Raw genomic sequence first — 20,362 nt, forward strand, 5'->3', positions numbered from 1 at the left:
TGAAATTTTTAAAATGATTTTACATGATTTTAAATGTTTGTTATTATTTGGTGGTATATATTTTTTTTAGATATTGAATATTTTTTATTAAGTTTTCGATATCAATAATGGTAGGGAACTAAGATGGTTGCAGCAGAAAACCAGTTAAATGCCTCTGCGTGAATCTAAAATTTCTATGTGGATGGTACTTATGCTAGGCATTAGGATGTTTCTTTTCTTTGTAAATTAGATGGTTCTGAATCTGTTTTTTTTTTATTATTATATTTTAGACATTTGGAAAGAGAATGAGGGTGAAGAGCCGGAAGCTAATTGAATCAGTTTCCGTGATTCACGTTGCAATGAACGTATCTCCTACTGAATGTGGTGAAACATTTAATAACTAATATTTTAAATCATAAATAAAACTAATTACTATATTTATAATTAATTAAGTTGTTTCATTTTTTGCTGATTTAGAGTTGATTCCATATACTTTTTCTTTCGATATTTCTCGTGATAATTTAAATTGATGTTTTCTCTAAAACAAAATATTCAAAAAAAAAATTACTAGTTGGCCGTAGTTTGTTGTATTACCTAACAAAATTGATTGTATAAAATATTTTAAATAGATTTTTTTTATTAATAATTAATAATATATAATATTTTAAAATTCATTTAAATATATCAACTAAAAATAACAGTAAATACAATTAAACACAAAAGAAAACCCACTAATGATACAATTCTGGTATCCAGAATCTGTTTAACACTAGAACTTAAATAAAGGGTCATGGACACACACCTCAGCTTCTAGGTGTGTGTAGCCACTAGCCTGTGCCACAGAAGAGAAAAGCTCTGACTCGGACTTGACCCATCTATTCAGATTTCTTCCTTCTTACTTGGCCCATTCATTTTTAAAACCCACTCAAAACCAATTTCTGTCTTTTTCCCCTCTCTCTCTTTTTCTATTCACTGTGCGTGTCTCTGACTCTCCCTCTTCTCTTTTTCTACCATTCCCTCCCTCCCTACCATTTTCCCTCCGGTAAAAAGGTAAAAAAAATAAATAAGATTTAGATTTGGAAGAAAACAAAAATTACAGTTCTCAGTAATTCATTCTAGCTTACAATTAAAAGAATCAATTGAAAAAAGTCATATATAAATTCAATTATTCTTCTCTGCTATTGTTTCCTCGTTACCCTGAATCCTAAAGTGATTATTGATCTTTCAAAGCAGCTCGTCTTTTTCCTCTCTCTCTGGTAATATCACAAACAATCAACCGAAGTTTTTTTTATCATGTTTTCCGCAATTTATTTTTTATTTATTATTATTTATTGAAGCATAAACGTGTGTTTCACATTTCATCGTGGCTTCGATTCTACGTTGATTTTGCTTCGTTTTATTTGTGTTTTTGTTCCTCTTGCACTGTTCGAGATTTCTAGGGTTCTCTTTCAGTTTGGCTTTGGCTCTTTGTGCTTTATTATAATCTAAGACGTGCTTGTTCTGATGTGTAATGAATCATGATGACGAGGAAGTGAACTTACGGTAATGTGTTTTGTATATATACGCATGAATAAAGCCAAAGCTTCTTAAGAGTTTTGTTCTGGGGAAATTTTGAGTTTATTCATTCAAAGTGATGCTGGAACTTTATTTTAGCTAAATATTTGGGTTTGTATTGTGTTATTGGATCACCATTTTTATTATCATAAGAGTTCTTATGAGAACTATTATACTTGGCTCTTTGATATACAGTGGTCATTGCCAATTTTCAGAAGGGAAAACAAATAAAGATTCTGAGTTAATTTGATGTGTTTGAATGTTGCTGTAAAATTTTTTAATGGGTGTGAAAACTGAAAAATGTTGTGTTGATTTGTTTCTTCTATTCTTCTCTAAAGAAGTTGGTTTCTTATGCCTTTGATTGTCACTTTTAGGTTATATATTCTACTATGAGTAGACCAAATACGCGAAGCAAAAACAAGAGGCAGAGGCAAGGGGATGATATTGATAGCACTACCGAAATATGGAGGTACTAGTAACAGATGTTTATTAATTTTTAAATACTAGGAATTGAGTGAAGTGCAGCTTTTTGTTCCCTATCTGTGCTTCATTATTGTTTTGACCTTTGATGCGCTTTCTTGTGTAGGAAAATTCACAAAACGGGTGGTATAACTGAAGAAGATATAAACCAATTGTATATGATTTGGAAGCCGGTTTGTTCAGGTTGCCGTGTCAATGCTAAAGACAACCCAAATTGCTTCTGTGCATTGGTTCCTCCTCCAAATGGATCGCGGAAGTCTGGCTTGTGGATGAAGACGTCAGATTTTGTTGAAAGTCTTGGCCCCGACCCAACTAAGGATCTTCGCGCATCTGCTTCTTCACCTGCGGGTCTAACAAATCTTGGTGCAACCTGCTATGCCAACAGTATACTTCAGTGCTTGTACATGAATAAATCTTTCCGGGAAGGCATATTTTCTGTAGAACCAGAAGTTTTGCAACAGCAACCGGTGTTAAATCAGCTGGTTCGGCTTTTTGTACAGTTGCATGTTAGCAAAATGGCTTTCATAGATTCATCCCCATTCGTAAAAACACTTGAGTTAGACAATGGAGTTCAGCAGGATAGCCATGAGTTCCTGACATTGCTTCTTTCATTGCTGGAGCGTTGCCTGAGCCATTCCAAAATTGCAAAGGCAAGAACAATAGTTCAAGATCTTTTTCGTGGAAATGTGTCTCACGTGACAAAGTAAGAATCAGTGATTTGATGAACATATTGATTACATAAACATTTTTTTGATATAGGATCATTTTTTTCATTAATAATTATCAAGAAATCCGAAATTATTTTTCTGTTAAGTTTGATATTTCACAGTTTAGAAATCTCCATTTTCACTTTTTGTTGGGTGGGGCTTCGAAATATTGTAGACTAATCATATATGATATGTTTTTCTTTTATTTATTTTAACTTCTCCTCAGCACTCTCGCACAAGAATCATTTTTCTAATGTCATAAATGCAGCTATTCATTGTGATTTTTGGGTCTCCCTACTTATTCGAGTTTGAATTCTATGAAGGAATTTTCGTTTTTCTTATTACCAATGAGCTTTTAATAATCTTTCTGTGCTAATCTGGCTTCTATATTAGTCTTGAGTACTATTTGGAGTTTGAAATTATTAAGTAATTCGTGGTACTGGTTGTGTAGAATGATTTCATCATAATTGGTCAAAAGCTATGAAGCATATACATGGGACATGACACTGACTCAGACATGGTGGCACAGCAAGATGTGATGTGTCCATGTGTATTTTGTAGTGTCCCATTGTGATTTCTCTAACTCTTAAAACAAAGTATTCAACATGTTTCCTGCACAGCCCTTTTTTGAAATGTTTGTGCTTCATAAATCAGAAGTGACATTGGTATTTATGTTCAAATGATCTCAAGTATTTTCTTCTCCCTACATTCATGTTTGATATATGTGATTAGTTGTAGCTATGTTTGTGACTATTACACATTATTTAATTCTATCTCTTTATTATGCAGGTGCTCGCAATGTGGAAAAGACTCTGAAGCTTCTTCGAAAATGGAAGACTTCTATGAGTTGGAGTTGAATGTCAAGGGATTACAAAGTTTATATGAGAGCCTAGATGATTACCTTGCTATTGAAGAGCTTCATGGAGACAACCAATATTATTGTGACTCATGTAGAGCAAGAGTTGATGCAACTCGTAGCATCAAGCTCCGCTCATTGCCCGAAGTACTTAATTTTCAACTTAAACGATATGTTTTTCTTCCAAAGGTATTGTGGTAAATTCAGGAGTGTCCTTCTGTTTCTGTTATTATTGTGAGGATTATACAACTAAATATTCATCATCATCGTTGTTGTTGTTGTTGTTGTTGTTGTTGTTATTATTTGCCTTGTGTGTATAATATGGACATAGAGAAGTAGTGTTACTGTATTAGAATACAAGAATAAATATCCTTTAAGAAAAGGAAAATAACTATAATAGAAAGTTCTTTTTGCCATGCACTGTGTCGCGAAATGAGCTGTCTCTTTTCTAAGTTTCCTTCTCCATGCCTAACCTCAAATCAGATAAAAACTACTCCAACGTTACCACTTACCAAACATCTTGGTCCAAGCACATCACCAGAAAGAACAATGCATGCACAGTGGTCTGTCTTCACACACAGGGATGCAAGATATCTATTTTCTGTTATTTCCAGTTATTCTTTTTTGTTTTCCTTGTTTTCTTTGAGGAGAATGTGTTTTCTAAAGATTGTCTTTATTATTTAAGTTTCAACTTCTATTAAGCAGAATAGGGAAAGAACCATGAATGGTTTGCTTCACTTTACGAACATACGCTTTGCCCCATAAGTTTAATAGATATTGTTCCTAGTTTCTTTCTTAAATGTTGGCATCCTTATTTATTGTTACTGATGTGCTAGGGTGAAGAGTGAAACTATGTTTAATTGTTAATAGTATTATGCTTTGTCTTTCTTTAGTCTTCATATGATGATAGTTTTTATGCCGTTTTTTTCTTTTAGTGCACTTTAGTAATGTTGGGTTTGTCCTTCATGCTGTGGAGCAAAAGTTAATTTTCTCTATCACTCAGTTGTGTTCTGATTATTGTTTTTTGTTATTATCTATTCCTTATGACAGACTACAACAAGGAAGAAAATTACTTCGGCATTTTCATTTCCTGCTGAACTTGATATGCGCCATAGATTGTTTGAATCATCTCCTTTTGAGTTGATATATGACTTGTCAGCGGTACTAATTCACAAGGGAAGTGCTGTTAATAGTGGTCACTACATTGCTCATATTAAGGATGAAAATACTGGGCAATGGTGGGAATTTGATGATGAGAATGTCACTAACTTAGGTCGTCATCCCTTTGGTGAAGAAGCTTCAAATTCTACTTCTAAATTGGCCAAGACTGATGTAGTTCATAGTAATTGCTCTGAAGCAAAGATAGCTGACAGTAATGGGAATGGTTTAGATGCCAAACTGTCTCACTCTTCCCATGTGGAGACATTTTCTTCTAGCGATGCATACATGTTGATGTACCATCTTAAACGTTCGAAGAATGTTGATGGAAAAGATGTTATGTTTTCTGGTACTAACCATAAAGGAGAGCGTGATGCAGTTACTGCCCAGGATGATGCTTGTCTTCCTTTCCATCTTCGTGAAGAGATTAAAAATATCAATGCCTCATATCTTGATGCTTGTGAGCAGTACAAGCAAAAGAAAGAGTTAGAATTGAGTCGTATCAATGAGCGGAGACAGGAAGTTCGATCTGTTTTAGCTGAAGCCCCTGTTCAGCCACTGAAGCAACCATTTTTTTGGATTTATAGTGACTGGCTTCGCCAGTGGGCTGACAACATCATTCCAACGTTGGTGCATACTTTTATTCCATTATTTATTATTTATAATACATGCTTCAATTGATTTTTGTTATACAGTGTCGATTTCTTCCCCTCCTTGTCTACAATCAAACATTCCTCGGGTAAATTACTCAATTATTAGGGTATGATGATATCACTTAATCTATATATTACTTTCTAACTTTGATGCAGTGCTGTTGACAACACATCTATTCAATGTTCACATGGGAAAGTCCCAGTATCAAAGATTACCACAATGAAAAGATTGTCTTCTCAAGCATGGGATAAGCTACTCTCTAAGGTAACTGCATTGTGTTGGCTGTGATGCATTTTGGTACATTTAGTTACTTGCTTAGTGTGTTTAATGATTTGTCTACATCCCCTTTCCTGCTGTTTGACATTCATGACGGATAATACTAGTATGAAAGATGAAATGTAAAAGTAATCAATAGTCAGAGGGACCAAGACAACTCTTATGACCTATAGGAGGGTTACTGAGGGATTTGATGCTCTGGGCTGTTTTCTTCTTGAAGTGTGAAGCTTATCCTTTTTTTCTTGTTGGCGATGTCATCATGAAAAATTTTGTAATATATGGGTTGAAGGGGTATAAGCATGTTGGCAAATGATAGTTCTAGAAAGTAAGTTACTTTATATTTTGTTTATGGGAGAATGTAGCTTGCTTTTTTGAATGAACTCCTGATTACATAAATAGTAAGGTCATACAATTGCAATCCGCCTGAAAATTTTCAGCTGTTTATTTTTATGGTTTTTTAATTGATAACTCCAGTTCTGCCATTATTGCTGATATTTATGTTCATAACATGTTCCTTTATTGGCTTGTAAAATTCAGCATGGTGGGGGGCCCACACTTTCTCATGATGATTGCTGTTGGGATTGTCTGATTGAAGGAGCTCGGAATGTGGTGTCAGCAGATACCTATCGGGATCGAAGGGAATCACTGAAGCAGCTTGCACGGGATGTTCTAGATGGACATTGTGAAGATGGAAAGTACTACATTTCTAGGCCATGGTGTGATACCAAAATCTTCTTTTCATACCATTTTTGCTCCTTCAGGAACAAAGGAGTGGTTATTGAATGCTGACTAGTTGTGTTATCTGTTGTCTTGTGGAAACAGTTAATATGTTTTGTTGTAGAGATATCTATCAGCGGTGCTGATCTGTTTTAAGTTCGCTGCAATGTCTTCATTAATCATTATGATATCAACATATATCAAAAGCAATAACACTAATGCCTGTTGTGCTGATGAACTTACTTTTCATAGGTTACAGCAATGGTGGAAACGAAAAGTTCTTGATGCTCCATCTGAAGCTGATGCAGGACCAACAGCAGCTATTAGCTGTCCACATGGGCAGCTTATGCCTGAACAAGCTGCTGGTGCTAAGAGAGTGCTTGTTCCTGAGGATTTTTGGCTCTTCTTATATGAAGATTCTATCTCTGTAAAACCTGATGATCCTTTGGGTTGCCCTACTTTCCCTGTTGACTCCAGAGAGTGTTCTGAATGCAGTAATGAATTATCTGAAGTGGCTTGCTTTGAGGATTCATTGAGGTCGTTTCATTTGATGATTGCTGTTGATCTAGAGTTGATATATAGAATTTTAAATGTGACTTCTGCTTAAATGCTGCAGATTAGTGAAGCAAAGACAACGTCAGAAACATGAGAAACTATTCCTGGGTAAAAGTATGCCGCTCTATCTGCATTGCAAGTATTTCTTAGTTCCATCTTTGTGGATTTCAAAATGGAGAAATTATGTTAATCCATCCGTAAAGAATTCAGATAAACCTGAAACATTAGATGGGGTAATTGATTCACTGAAGTGTGAAAAGGTACCTTGTTATTCCACCTTGCTTTTTTATTGTGTTTTCTTTTTTTTGTTCTGTGGTATGGAGGTGGTTTGCAGAATTTATTATTGCAAATATTTTGTTAAATTTTGAGACAACTTTAGGTGTGCACTCACAATTTGTACTGGGTGTGCTCAATTTTAGCAATTCCATTTTGTGAAATTTAATTGTAATTCTTCCTCTGTTTTGTTACAGCACTCACGACTAGTTGAGAGGCCTCCTGAATTGGTTTTCAGACGCAGTGCTATAGTTCCAAGAGAGTCTTCTGTAAGTTTGAATAGGAGGAAAAGATGTCATTGTGTACTATAGTCAAATGACATAGACAACACAACTGTGTATCTATTCTTGCTTGCCATGATAATTATCTTACTTATGGAAATATAAATTTTTTATTTGGGGAAAAATATTTATAATTTCCTAATACCAAGATTTTTTTTTTTTTTTCGAAATGATCTAACTTTAAGTGCAGTTTTAAGTCTGATGACTCAGTTTGATATTATCTTTTTTGGATTCTAGGCAAGTGGTGTAACAGTTATATCTGAAAATGATTGGAAACTCTTATGTGAAGAATGGGGTGGTAATGAGGCCAAAGGAATATCTGCCAGTATTGAAAATATTGATGAGTCTGAGAATGTTTTGATGGGATCCTGTGAAGAGTTGCCAGTATGTGAGGATCAGTTGGGTTCTTCAGATAAAGTGAATAATGAAACTGAGAATGGACAATTCGTGATCAAGACTTGTCCAGAGGTAATGCAAAATACTACCTCAATCTGTTGAAAATGCCGTTGTAGGCTCCTATCCTTCTGTATGTACATATCTTGGTTGAAATAGTCCAATATGATAGTATGAATTTATATGTACTTTGATGGACATATCCTTGGCTTCCCTAGTTTCCCTTTAGCTGTTTCTCAGCATATTATACATGCACAGAGACAAACCCTCTGGAATTTTTTTTGGGGTCTTGTGCATATTCGTTATATTTTTTAATGAAAGCCTTCCATCTTCAAAAAGCAGCTTCAAATCTGTTTGTAGGTTTCTGTCTAATCTACACTGTTATCCATTGGTCCATCTTTTGTTCTGAATAAGTTATACAACTTACACGCCTTACATTCATTGTGTTATGTTTAATTGAATATATTAATTGATAATATATTTTACTACTGAATTGAAGTATCTCTGTCTCTTTCTCTATATGCAGGTTTGTGAAAGTTGCATTGGAGAAAAAGAAAGCTGTGAGTTGATGCAGAAGCTAAACTACTGCAATGAGAACATAACTGTAATACTTGTCCGTGGAAAAGAGGTACCTAGATCAATATTGGAGGCTTCGAAGGGTTTTGTTGAAACAGAACGGCGGGCTTCTAAACGCACCCGTAAAACTAAAAATGGGAGTTCTATTAGTCTGAAAGTTTCCGCTTCGACATCAATGTACCAGCTTAAAATGATGATATGGGAATCCTTTGGGGTAAGCCTACTTTCTTGTGCATATTTATAATATCCTAAGATAGGATTTTTTTTCTCTCCCTTTTAACCATGTTCTTGGATGTGATCGCTAAACAAATCCAGGTGCTTGCATTCAAGCATCCTGCTTTTTGAATGATGTAGTCCTAATTAGAACAAATGAAGAATAAGATGACTTGTTTACAGAAATAGTTTTTTATATAGGTGTGTGTGCTCATATTTGTGCAGAGTGAGTGATGGAGAAACTTAGAAGTTATGTATGTAGATATGATTGAGGAATATGATTTTATGTGAAACTTTTCATCCTCTCTTATACAAGAATCCAGTTTGTGGTATGGATAAATTCTATAATAGTTTTGGTTACTCCGTGTTTTGTTTCCCCATTGGAAGTGTAAATGACTCCTATATAAACGCATACTGATTTACAATTTAAAATAAATGTTTTTGTTGAGACATGAAAGAAAATATTTCACATATCTTAGGTGTTTGGATAACCAGTTCTTTTCTCATGTAGGGTGGTTTTATAATAACCTATTGTATTGCTTCTAATTTTTATGCTCCATACCCAGGTGGTCAAGGAAAATCAGTTACTACAAAAGGGCGATAAGACAATTGACATTGATGATGAATACACTACACTTGCAGATGTAAACATATTTGCTGGAGATCAGATTATAGTGAGGGATTCTGAAATCCATGAAAATCGAGATATTGCCGGTTAGCTACTTTGCTATTGGTTATTTACTTATAATTTTTTAATACATATACTGAAAATTGATCATTCAATTTTGCAGAGGAACTTTATGATGAGAAAATGGATACACAGCATACCGAGGAAGGGTTCCGGGGAACACTTTTGACCTCCAATGCTTCATCCCAGGCTGTTTAGGAAGATATCTTAGTGGTTGATGTATGCTTTGTAATGTTTTTAGGTGTAAATATCTAAAGAAAAATCAATCTAGTGGACATGAAATAGTTTGGTACAGTTCATCTTTGTAAATTCATATTTCTAGCCCCTAGCTAGCATTGAACGCACTATATTGGTATGCCATGATAATGGCAAATTTTGGAGTGAACTTGTTTCTTGAGCTGAACTTCAACGGATTGGAGGCTACCTATTTGAAAATCAAGGGCATGCAAAATTCATATTTTATGCAGCTTGTCTACTATGAGGCACTGTTAGGGCGATAAGTTGCAGATGGATCGATCAATTTCTATTTCTCACCATCCGTTTTCAAATAAAAGAAAAATGTTTCTGGTAAATAGTGTTAAATGTAAGATTCTTAATAACAGGATTAGATTATTCGATTGATGATTCAGTCAAGACTATATATTGTTAACTGCTACGTTAACTTGTACAATAACCATCTTTATCTAATAGCTTTTCAAAGAATATGTAAAGCCGCCTATCTGATTCATAATTATTAAAAATAAAAGAAAAAGTATATTTTTTGTTACCATTATTAAAAGGTTACAAAATATTCTTAAATTTTATCCCAATTTTGTTTTAGAAGTTTTAAATTTGTATCAAATATACCCAAACATTAAATCAATTATGTTATTGATGTGGCAACTAGATATCTGAATTAGATAAAAAAACATTTATTTTTTAAAAAGGGTAAATACCCTTTCCGGCCCCTGAGCATTTTAAAGTGGGACATGTTGCACCTTTATCATCCAAAAACCTCCAACAACTCCTCAACCATCAACGTGAGTGACCGTTTCGACCCCTGTGACCGGTTGCCAACAGGTTGCCCTGATGATGTGTCAGGTGGAGGCTGAGTTGTCAACCCCTGGTGCCACGTGTATGTATAAGTTGTTGAAGGGACTGAAAACCCCCTTCCTGCAACTGAAACGGCGTCGTTGCCTTGGATTCAAAATCCCCCTCAACATCGCGGTACATTTACTGTAATCTCCTTCTTCTTTTCACTCATTCACCAAAAAGCCCTAACCCTTCATCTCCCACCCTTGTTTCCCTCCAGAACCTTTGCACGAAGCTAGAACGGAACTCTGGCATATTGAAATCTGCGACGAACGTGTGGTGGAGGTAGTTGTTGACTATTTGAGGCGGCAGTGAAAGGTTAGTTACTTTTTTTGATTTTAATGTAGTTAGTTGAAGAGTGTAATTGTTTTCCATGCATGTCTATGAGGGGTGTGAACTGCTTTACGTTCATATTGATTAGTATGATTAATGGATGAAGTGGTTTTAGAATAAACTCTGTTTTTAATTATGGTTTGGTAATGGTAGGGGTTGATAAACGTAGTGAGTTTTCTGGGCAATGAAATATGTTTGTAATGTTTTAGCGATGATAATGTTTATGGCATTATTGTGCATTACGGTAAAACGTGAATGATCTGGCTTATAAATGTGGCAGATGTCTGTGTTTGTGATCCCTATATTTAACCATGGAGGAAAGCTTCTAAGAGCTAATGGTAAGCTACATTACTTAGGCGGGAAGGTAGACAAGTTTCCTCCAATGGATATTGATTTCGTAAATAAGAAGGACCTGGAAGAACTTTTCAAAGGTTTGGGGTACTTGACATACAAAGAAATCTACTGGCATGACCCAACTGCTATTGAGTTCGAGGATGGTCTGCATGTGCTCTATGGTGACAAGGAGATCAACGATATGTGTGACTTCACCATGAGAAATAATCTGAAGGAGTTCCACGTTTACTTTGAGCATGGAGTGGATATTCCTGTTGTAACTGATGATGAGCCTGTGGTGGAGGAAGTTGATTCTGAAGATGAGGATGTGTTGGTGGTGACAGGTTCTGAAAAATCTTCTTCCTCCTCGTATGATTCATACGAGAGTGCTGAAGATGAAGCCTACAAGCCCCCTCCTTCTGGGTATGAGACTGAGAATTCTGATGACTCTGTTCATATACAAAGAAAAAAGAAGAAAAATTCAAAGTCTGGCTCACCTAAGACTATGGCCAAGAGAAGGGCCTCCAGGAGATATACTGGTAAGAGGAGGAGGAAACATGTTCTGAATAGGGAAATGTAAACTGGGCCTAGCAGTGCAGATTCAGGGTTAGGCCAAGGCCCAGGTAGTGGACGCTCTCTTGGGCCGGATCTGGGTAATATGGATGGCCCAGATAGTGTTGAAAATGTGGGGCAAAATGGGGCTGCAACTGAGGGTGGTGAGGAAGGTGTTGATGGTGATGACATTGTATATGAATATGAATCTGAGGGTTTTGTGACTCCCGTTTCATCTGATGATGAGAGGGGCCCTAGTGGTCCAGATTTTACTGAGGGGAAAAAATTTGGAGAGGTGCAGTTTAGGCTGGGTATGCAGTTTGCAACTATGGAGCAATTTAAAAGAGCACTTAAGGATGTGTTTGTGCAAGATGGAAGGGATTGCATGTACCTGAAGAATGAGCCGGGGAGAGTTAGAGCAGCTTGTGCAGAGGAAGATTGTCCTTGGTTGATTTTTGTGTCCAAGAACTCGGTGACCAAGTCTTTTGAAGTCAAGACCTTTCACAGTGAGCACACATGTGGAAGGGACTATGGAAGCAATCTTGCTGATAAAAAGTGGGTGGCTGAGAAATTGGGATTGCGACTCAAGACGCAACCAAAGTTGACACCTAAGGAGGCCATGCAACATATGAAAGAAGACTATAGTGTTCAACTGAATCGGAAGATGATTACAAGAGCAATAAAGCAAGCTAGGGAGACTGTGTTAGGTAATGAAGGGGCACAATTTGGAAAACTGAGAGACTACCTAAATGAGATACACAAGAGCAATCCAGGGAGCACAGCACATATGAACACGTTACCCCAGCCACAAGGGCCAAACTTGTTTCAGAGGTTGTATGTTAGTTTTGATGCTTGCAAAAGAGGGTTCAGAAATGGTTGCAGGCCACTCATTGGGCTCGATGGGTGTTTCTTAAAGGGTTACTACGGAGGCCAACTTCTTTCTGCTGTGACACAAGATGCGAATAATCAAGTTTTTGTCATCGCATTTGGGGTAACCAGAGTTGAGAACACTGATAATTGGAAATGGTTTTTGACTTGCCTTCAGGAGGACTTTGGGGCAAGCATGCTATTTGGATGGCATCTGATATCGGATCAACAGAAGGTTGGTTAGTAGCTACTAGAATAGCATTTACTATTGTTAGTTTCTGATATTTTAACTGTGTGAGGTACTATTGTGCAGGGTCTTGTGAAGGCAGTCCAAGAGGTGATGCCAAATGCATTTCATAGGAACTGTGTGCTGCATATGTGGAAGAATTGTGAAAAGAGGTTTAGGGACAAACAAGTTAAAGGTTGTGTTTGGGAAGCTGCTAGGAGCACAACTCCAGTTCAGTTCAGGGCTGCAATGGATAAGTTGAAAACTGTTAGTAATGGAGCTTGGGAGTACATGAGTAAGTTTGATCTTAGTGTATGGTGTAGGGCATTTTTCAGTCACTATCCTAAGAATGCTGCTGTGACAAACAATATGTGTGAGTCTTGGAATGCAGTAATTGTGGAGGCTAGGGAGAAACCAATTCTGACACTGTGTGAGGAGCTACGGGTTCATGTTATGAACAAAATGGCTAGACACAAGAGGATTCTAGGAGGATATAAAGGAAGGCTGGCACCAGTACAACAAATGAAACTGGACAAATGGATTAAGCCACAAAGTCACAAGTGGAATGCTCAATGGTGTGGTGACAATGACAGGGTTGTATTTGAGGTATCCAGGAATACACATAAGCTTGGGATTAACTTGAAAAATCAAACCTGCACATGCAATTTATGGCAGCTCACAGGTTAGGTGTATGAATGTCATTCCACTCAATTTTCTGGTAATGCTGTTGTGCTATGCATGATGTTATATTTATGAATTTTTATGAAATTATGTATTGTAGGTGTACCTTGTGTTCATGCTGTTGCAGCAATATCCAGGGTGAGGGTGAAATCCGCTGAGGACTTCGTGTCTCCATTTCTCACTATGGAGGCCATAAGGAAGACATATGATATTTGTGTCAATCCGGTTCCAAGTGAAGAGTTTTGGGAACCGACTGACCAACTTAAGGCAGATCCACCAAAAATTGTGAGACCCATTGGTAGACCGATTAAGAGGAGAAAGGATTCAGCTACACCTCCAGCTCCAACTGATGGTAACAAGGTCAGAAGGACCTTCCAGGTTACCTGTAGCAAATGCGGGGAAAGTGGCCACTATTTCAAAACATGTAAGGGAGTACCTAAAAACCCTAACTGGCAACCAAAAAGCAGGAAAAATAACAAGGTATGGAAATATTTTAAAGAACATTTGCTTCCCTATTTTTATTCTTGGGAATACAATAACTTAATTGTAATCTCATATCATTGTTCAGGGTGGAACATCTGGCCACACTCACACCAAACCCATGCCTCAGATGCCGAAGCCTACTTTACAAGAAATTAGGGTTAGAACTGCCATATTTTACTCTGCTATGCTATGGGTGTCTTTTTAGACCTTACTGGTTTGCTGATGTTCTTGGCTGTGTGTGTTTTTAGATCTTATTGGTTTGCTACATTATTGTTTGAAACTGAAACAGGATAAGCTAAAGAAGCAAAAGAAAAAGATGCCAAAGAGGCCACATGCTCCACAAGAGGAAATTCCAATCACTCAATCTGCCCCTCCAGTGGTAAATCTTATTCACTATCTTATGCAGTCTAACTTGTCCACTCATTTTTTTGGTGAAGTAACTTGCTCAAATTGTTTGTTGTTGCATAGCAATCTCAAGGTGAACCAGCAACACCAGGCCAGCCAACTCCTGCACCACCAGCCCAGTCAACTCCTGCAGCAGCAATCCAGCCAACTCCTGCACTACTAGCCCAACCAATCCCTGCACCACCAGCCCAGCCAAGTACCAGACCACCAGTCCAGCCAAGTGCCAGACCACCACCCCAGCCAAGTGGCAGATTCAGGCCCAAGCTGAAGACCTTTAGGCCACCAGATCCTCTGAATACACAAATAGGCCACCAGCCAGCAGCTACACCAGATAATCTTGAGGCCATAAGCGAGGAAACAGTGGCTGCATCAAGTGGGGGAACCTCTTTAGACTTATTGAAGTTCATTCCAACACCAAATTTCAATCCACCAAAACAGACTTAGTTAACTAGGATTTTAACTCTATAAGACTTATATGTTTGATATGCTGATTATGTTTTTTTGGTTGCTAGCCCATATTTTGTAAAACTGCTGTCAAGTATTGACAAGTTTTTTTGGAAAACTACTTGGCCTCACATTGTATGTGAACTTTATTTTGTAAACTTTGTCTGGTGTACCCTCTGTGTTACCTTATGGAAACTTTGCCTCACATGGTTGGTTAGCTACATATAATGAATCTTGCATTTTGGGAAATGACTTTATTTTGTCATCATTGTGTAAATGTGCAGCTTTACTATGTTTTCAATTTCTTTGAACCATGATTCTGTCAATCAACTACACACAAAACTATGAAATGCAAAAAAATAATCATAGCTGAGTAAACAATGTCTATTAATCCATAGCCATAGTTGATTACAATTTCATATTGTTTTCTTTCACTACACACAGAAATTGTATTCATTGCAGAAGTCAGAATTTACAAGTACAAAGTAATATTAACATCATACAGCAGTAACTAGACTACATCCCTTTCCTATTACAATGCCCAGCAAAATCAACCCTAACGCTTTCCATCTGCTAAGAGCACCACTGTTCTTCTCCTCGTTTTTGGTTTCATCCATCTTCTTCTCTATCTCTGCAATTCTTTCTTTCATCTTTTTTGTTGGGTCTGCTACTCCATCTTGTAGCACTTCATCATTACAAAAAGATGCAACATACTCATCTAGCCAAGAAAAGTATTTGCAATGTCCTGTGTTGTTCTACATCAAACATGTCTTCTGTTAAACTCCAACTAGTTACCAAAATAACGCAGCAACCCAAATATTCACGATTTCAAAAAATTTACCTTGAAATAAGAACAACCAAAGAAAAGCCTCCTAGGATTTTTTGAAGTGCCAGATTCGAACAAAATGGCGTATGATCCACAATTGCACATTGGATGAACAAATTTCTTCTTTATCCTTCTTTCTGCTCCTTCTAGAATGCTTCCATCGGCACTCATTCCACTTCCCCAACTCTCCTCACCCACACCGCATCTTTTCTTGCGACTGAATGAAGCAACAGAATTTGCAATCGCCATGCCCACTGTTGCAGGTGCTCTCACATAGCAGCAACATGCAAACCCTAAGCCCTTTTAATCATTCAATAAGGGGGGATTTTGAATCCAAGGCAACGACGCCGTTTCAGTTGCAGGAAGGAGGTTTTCAGTCCCTTCAACAACTTATACATACACGTGGCACCAGGGGTTGACAACTCAGCCTCCACCTGACACATCATCAGGGCAACCTGTTGGCAACCGGTCACAGGGGTCGAAACAGTCACTCACGTTGATGGTTGAGGAGTTGTTGGAGGTTTTTGGATGATAAAGGTGCGACATGTCCCACTTTAAAATGCTCAGGGGCCGGAAAGGGTATTTACCCTTTTAAAAATTATATTAACAAATTAAAGGATAAAAATTTCAATCTAAATCCTAGAATTTATTTCTTCTTCCTCAAATCCATGGCTTTCCAAGAGTCTACATCATCACAAAAGAGCAATAGGCGATGAGGAACACTTACATGCAATTGTGGTGAATCCCTTATGTCGAGATGGTCAAACCAGAGAATTCGACTAGAGATTTTGGGGCTGTATATACTTTGATGTAAGTTTAAGTGTTCTTATTTTAATGTCTGAAGTTTTTCAAGTGCTTTTTGTTTATGTTGCAGATTGGGAAAGAATGCACTTTCTTTGCTTGAGCAAATAGAAAAGTAACAACACAAGAGGTTGAAATTGCAAGATTGAAAATGAGGATTTCGAATTTGAAGGCTAAATTAGTTTATGCTAAATGGAAACCATTGGTGGCTACCATCTTTGGTGTTTTGGGTTGTTTTATGGTGACTTTTATGTTTTATTTGTGAGTGAAGGTTCGAACTCATTTGGGGTTGGGGTATTGACATAAGGAGGTTGTTAGATGAATTATCTGATGCGTTTGAAACTGCTGTAATAGCAGTAGTAATAGTAAGACAGAAGTAGTAGAAGTACGGCATGTGTAGCTAGTTTTAAAAGTGTACTCAGCGCGAAACTTTTTAAGTTGCGCTTGAAGTTTACTTTATGTTTCAAAAATACCTCTTAAAGAATTGAAATAGTTTCGGTTTAAAATTGAGATTAACACGCTGTTGTCACTAGTCATCTTAGATAATACAAACAAACTCAAATAATATGAGACAATCTCAACAGTACACTAATAAAAAATACATAAAATAATCAATTACATAACCGTAATTGAAACCATCAAACCAAATATATGTGTTTGCCATCCATTTGTAAAGGAAGAATTTTTAGTGCTAACAGAGATCAGTATGGAACAAAAAATAATTGTGGTGTTAAGAACTACGTGTTCACCAATTCACGGTTACAAAAAAATGTGTTCCGAGTACCAACAAATCCAAAGTTATGCTAGAAATTACATGCAAAAAGATTGAAGCATATATTTTTCATGCTATTTATTTTGAAGATCTTCAATCACCGACGGTAATCCTTCTGGACAAAAGAGAGATCAAGATGACACTTCAAAGTTAATTTCAACACCTTTCCCACCAATTTCGGCAGTGAAACACTGGAACCCGCATGACTCCAATTCAGCAACTACTTTTTCGACAACGAAACCTGATAACACTGATTAAAAGCATGTCAAGGAAAAGATACATAACATAAACTTCAAGATACATTTCATAATTAGAAAGCTATGTAATATCATGTTGGATTCACAAAACATGGTTTGTGCAAGTAACAATTGTATAAAAGACAAGAAACCATCCATCCCTCCCACCCCAAAACTAAGGTAAGGTGAATAAAATGAATGATAGTGCAGAGAATCTTTATGCAAATAAGCCTAAAATGTGGGTGGCAAGTGTTCTTATCATGTTTGTGTGCTGGGCATATAACTTGATGTATAAGTCTAAAAAGTGGTTATCAAGATGAATCTCCTTTATATAATAGAATCATAGTATATATATAACAGATGATGGAAAACCTTAAGCGAACAACTGAATCAGAATCAAGATGAGGAGTAAAGAGGATACATGTTGGAAGCAGTGTGAGAACACAGCCACCACCACCAGCTCCGGTCAATTTAGAAGCCAACTTGTACTTCAATGTCGTTCTAAGAACAGTTTCTATTGTGACATGACTAACCCCCATAGATTGGAGCAAACCTTGATTCATTTCCATCAGTTCCCCTATCTTCTCTTCTTTCTCCGTTACAGAGAGAACATCATCTGAGGCTGGTGACTGCAAAATCAAGGTTAATTCCTGGCTAATAGAATCAACAGCACTGAACACAAAAGCCATTGCGTCCGGGTGCCTTAGCATCCTCTCTGAAACACCAGCCACCAATGCTTTCGTGTTTCTCCCTACTTTGGTGTTAGTTATGAGCATTTTCAGTAACGTATTTGCCTTCATGTGTGTCATGCTACCAGACTTGAAACTTATGATGTTACCTGATAACAACATAAGTCACGTAACTTCAGCATTCAGAGGCAACAACTTAACACTACAACTATGAACAACCTACAAAGTAATTGAAAATTTCAAACGAATCACAATCTGTATAGTATATAGATCTCCCAATCAAATACTAATATGTTATAATGGATCATGCCTGGACTCATCCATTTATTTAAATACAGCAATTTTATGAAATGAACTGAAGTATTTGTATCATAGCTGATATGTTATTTCTCAATTCACTTGCACCATTTTAGACTATATAAACCTTCAAAATGCAGAAACACATGTTGAAATTATGTGTTAAAATCTGACCAAGTCAGGGCTCACCATATGCGCTAACAGAGTTGTCAATTCCAGAGGGCTTTCCGTGGATGATCTTCTCGCCTTCAAAAGCCCATTTATTTACCAAATCAAGTTGCTTCTCCTGAAAAGACTGCCATCCTTGTTGTTTCAAATCCAGAGAAACAAAATCAGTGCAGGCGAGCAAGGCAGCCGCCAGCGCCACGCAAAACGAGGCTGATGATCCGAGGCCGGAACCCATGGGAAGTTCAGAAGTGAAAGACACAGTAGCAGGCTTAAATCTGCACAAGCAGAGAGAAATTAAGAAAAAGAACTCACACGACTACGTTTGGTATGTGTTCAAACTTCAAAATAAAACTATATCACTGTCCTTGCCATGTTTAGAAATTGGAACGGTAATAGTAGGGAGAAAATAACCCAAAATTACCTATTTAACTTAGTATCTACAGTTTCATGCATGTAACATCCATGATTAATTATACACTTATTAGATAATATTACCCAATTATTACAGCAATAATCAAGGAACGCAAAGTAACTCTTGGCTGTTTAAACATTTCTGGAATTGGAAAAAGAAAACAAATGCATACTCTTTGAACACATTTACTGCATACTTCAAAAACATTCCCCACCACTAATTTCAAATTTGTAAGAATAATACCCATGAATGGAAGTGTATAACCAAAGGAAAGCAGAAACACCAGAAGCAATAGCGATCTTGGCCTCAGGAATGTAGAGTCCTTCAACGAGAGATGCAATAGACTTGGCAGACTCGACGGAGCACGAGGGTGGCGCCGGAGATTGCGGCTCAGCTGATGATTCCGGAAACTCTTGTTTGATTCTGTTAGTCGGCCACGAGAACTCTAAACCCTCGTCCTTCAACACAAGTTTCAACGAATCCTGATCGTCTGTATATAAATAAATACATACAAAATTGAAAACAACAAAAAACGAAAAATGAAATCAAGAATGGATCTAGAGAGAGAGAGAATGAAAGAGCGTACCGGAAGGGGTGGAGAAGCGGAGAGTAACGTAGGTGTATAAGTTGATAGAGGCGGCAACAGCAGTGGATCCATGAACAACAGCATGTTCCCCTGAGAGTATGATCTTGCCTGGAGCTCTGGCTTTAACCTCCATGAATGAGCTCTTGGTTTCCCTTTTCTGTGTTGTTTGGTTGTGATGTGAGTCAGTGAAAGGCCATTGGTTCCTCTCTAAAGGTAGTTATTGCTGTCGTTGTCGTGGTTGTTGAGCGGAGAGTGATGGAATCATGGAATCAAATCCCGTACTGCTGTGCCTCTCACTGTTCCCAAACTCGATGGAGGCCCCAAATCCATGCGGAATGCATGCTCCCTTTTTAATTCTTTTTATTTTTTTAAATATATAAAAGAATTCAATATATGTCCCATGTATAAATCGACTCTCAGGTATATTTGTCTTTATGTAAAGTTGATAATTAAAAATTATTAGATAGTAATTTAGTTAAATTTATAAAATTATTTAATAATTTTTAAATATCAACTTCACATAAAAATAATTATACTTAAATTTTCATTTTAAATAGACTCATTTTATTATAAATATAATATTATTTATTCTTTTATACAATCATATTTCACATGGTAAATAGTTAATTTTGTCGCTTAACACTTGCTTTTTAAAATGATTTTTAAATATTTTTTTAATTAAATTCATCTTTTAAAAATTTTAAATTAGTTATATTAGTAATTTTTTGTAATTTTTTTTGACAATATAATGTGACATATTAAATGATACTATAATATACATTTAAACATCTTAATTAGATATTAATATAATAAATTTATA

At 36.7% G+C, this 20,362-nt stretch overlaps 2 protein-coding genes across 4 annotated transcripts; one reads left to right on the forward strand and one right to left on the reverse strand.

Moving 5' to 3' along the window:
• Positions 1-943: 943 nt before the first annotated feature.
• On the forward strand, positions 944-9,822 carry LOC130935455 (ubiquitin carboxyl-terminal hydrolase 26). Of its 2 annotated transcripts, none has more exons than XM_057865211.1 (14): positions 944-1,029; positions 1,908-2,002; positions 2,120-2,716; positions 3,510-3,765; positions 4,627-5,360; positions 5,544-5,652; positions 6,202-6,380; positions 6,634-6,918; positions 6,998-7,196; positions 7,407-7,478; positions 7,728-7,958; positions 8,410-8,673; positions 9,239-9,386; positions 9,464-9,822. In XM_057865211.1, exons 2-14 carry the CDS (start codon positions 1,923-1,925, stop codon positions 9,556-9,558), a joined length of 3,249 nt encoding a protein of 1,082 aa, XP_057721194.1. In that variant the 5' UTR covers positions 944-1,029; positions 1,908-1,922; the 3' UTR covers positions 9,559-9,822. The 2 variants fall into 2 exon arrangements, with proteins under 2 accessions (XP_057721194.1, XP_057721193.1); XM_057865210.1 differs by lacking the exon at positions 944-1,029 and adding an exon at positions 1,134-1,235.
• A 7,166-nt stretch (positions 9,823-16,988) lies between these two features.
• On the reverse strand, positions 16,989-19,864 carry LOC130932856 (mevalonate kinase). 2 transcript variants are annotated; one of them, XM_057862300.1, is made up of 5 exons: positions 19,543-19,864; positions 19,200-19,446; positions 18,566-18,819; positions 17,763-18,228; positions 16,989-17,395 (listed from the first exon to the last, which is right to left on the reverse strand). In XM_057862300.1, exons 1-5 carry the CDS (start codon positions 19,673-19,675, stop codon positions 17,368-17,370), a joined length of 1,128 nt encoding a protein of 375 aa, XP_057718283.1. In that variant the 5' UTR covers positions 19,676-19,864; the 3' UTR covers positions 16,989-17,367. The 2 variants fall into 2 exon arrangements, with proteins under 2 accessions (XP_057718283.1, XP_057718282.1); XM_057862299.1 differs by having other exon boundaries at positions 16,993-17,404; positions 17,812-18,228.
• Between the last annotated feature and the right edge of the window lie 498 nt (positions 19,865-20,362).

Source organism: Arachis stenosperma, chromosome 6 (genome assembly GCF_014773155.1).
Source record: "Arachis stenosperma cultivar V10309 chromosome 6, arast.V10309.gnm1.PFL2, whole genome shotgun sequence".
Classification (NCBI taxonomy): Eukaryota; Viridiplantae; Streptophyta; class Magnoliopsida; order Fabales; family Fabaceae; genus Arachis; species Arachis stenosperma.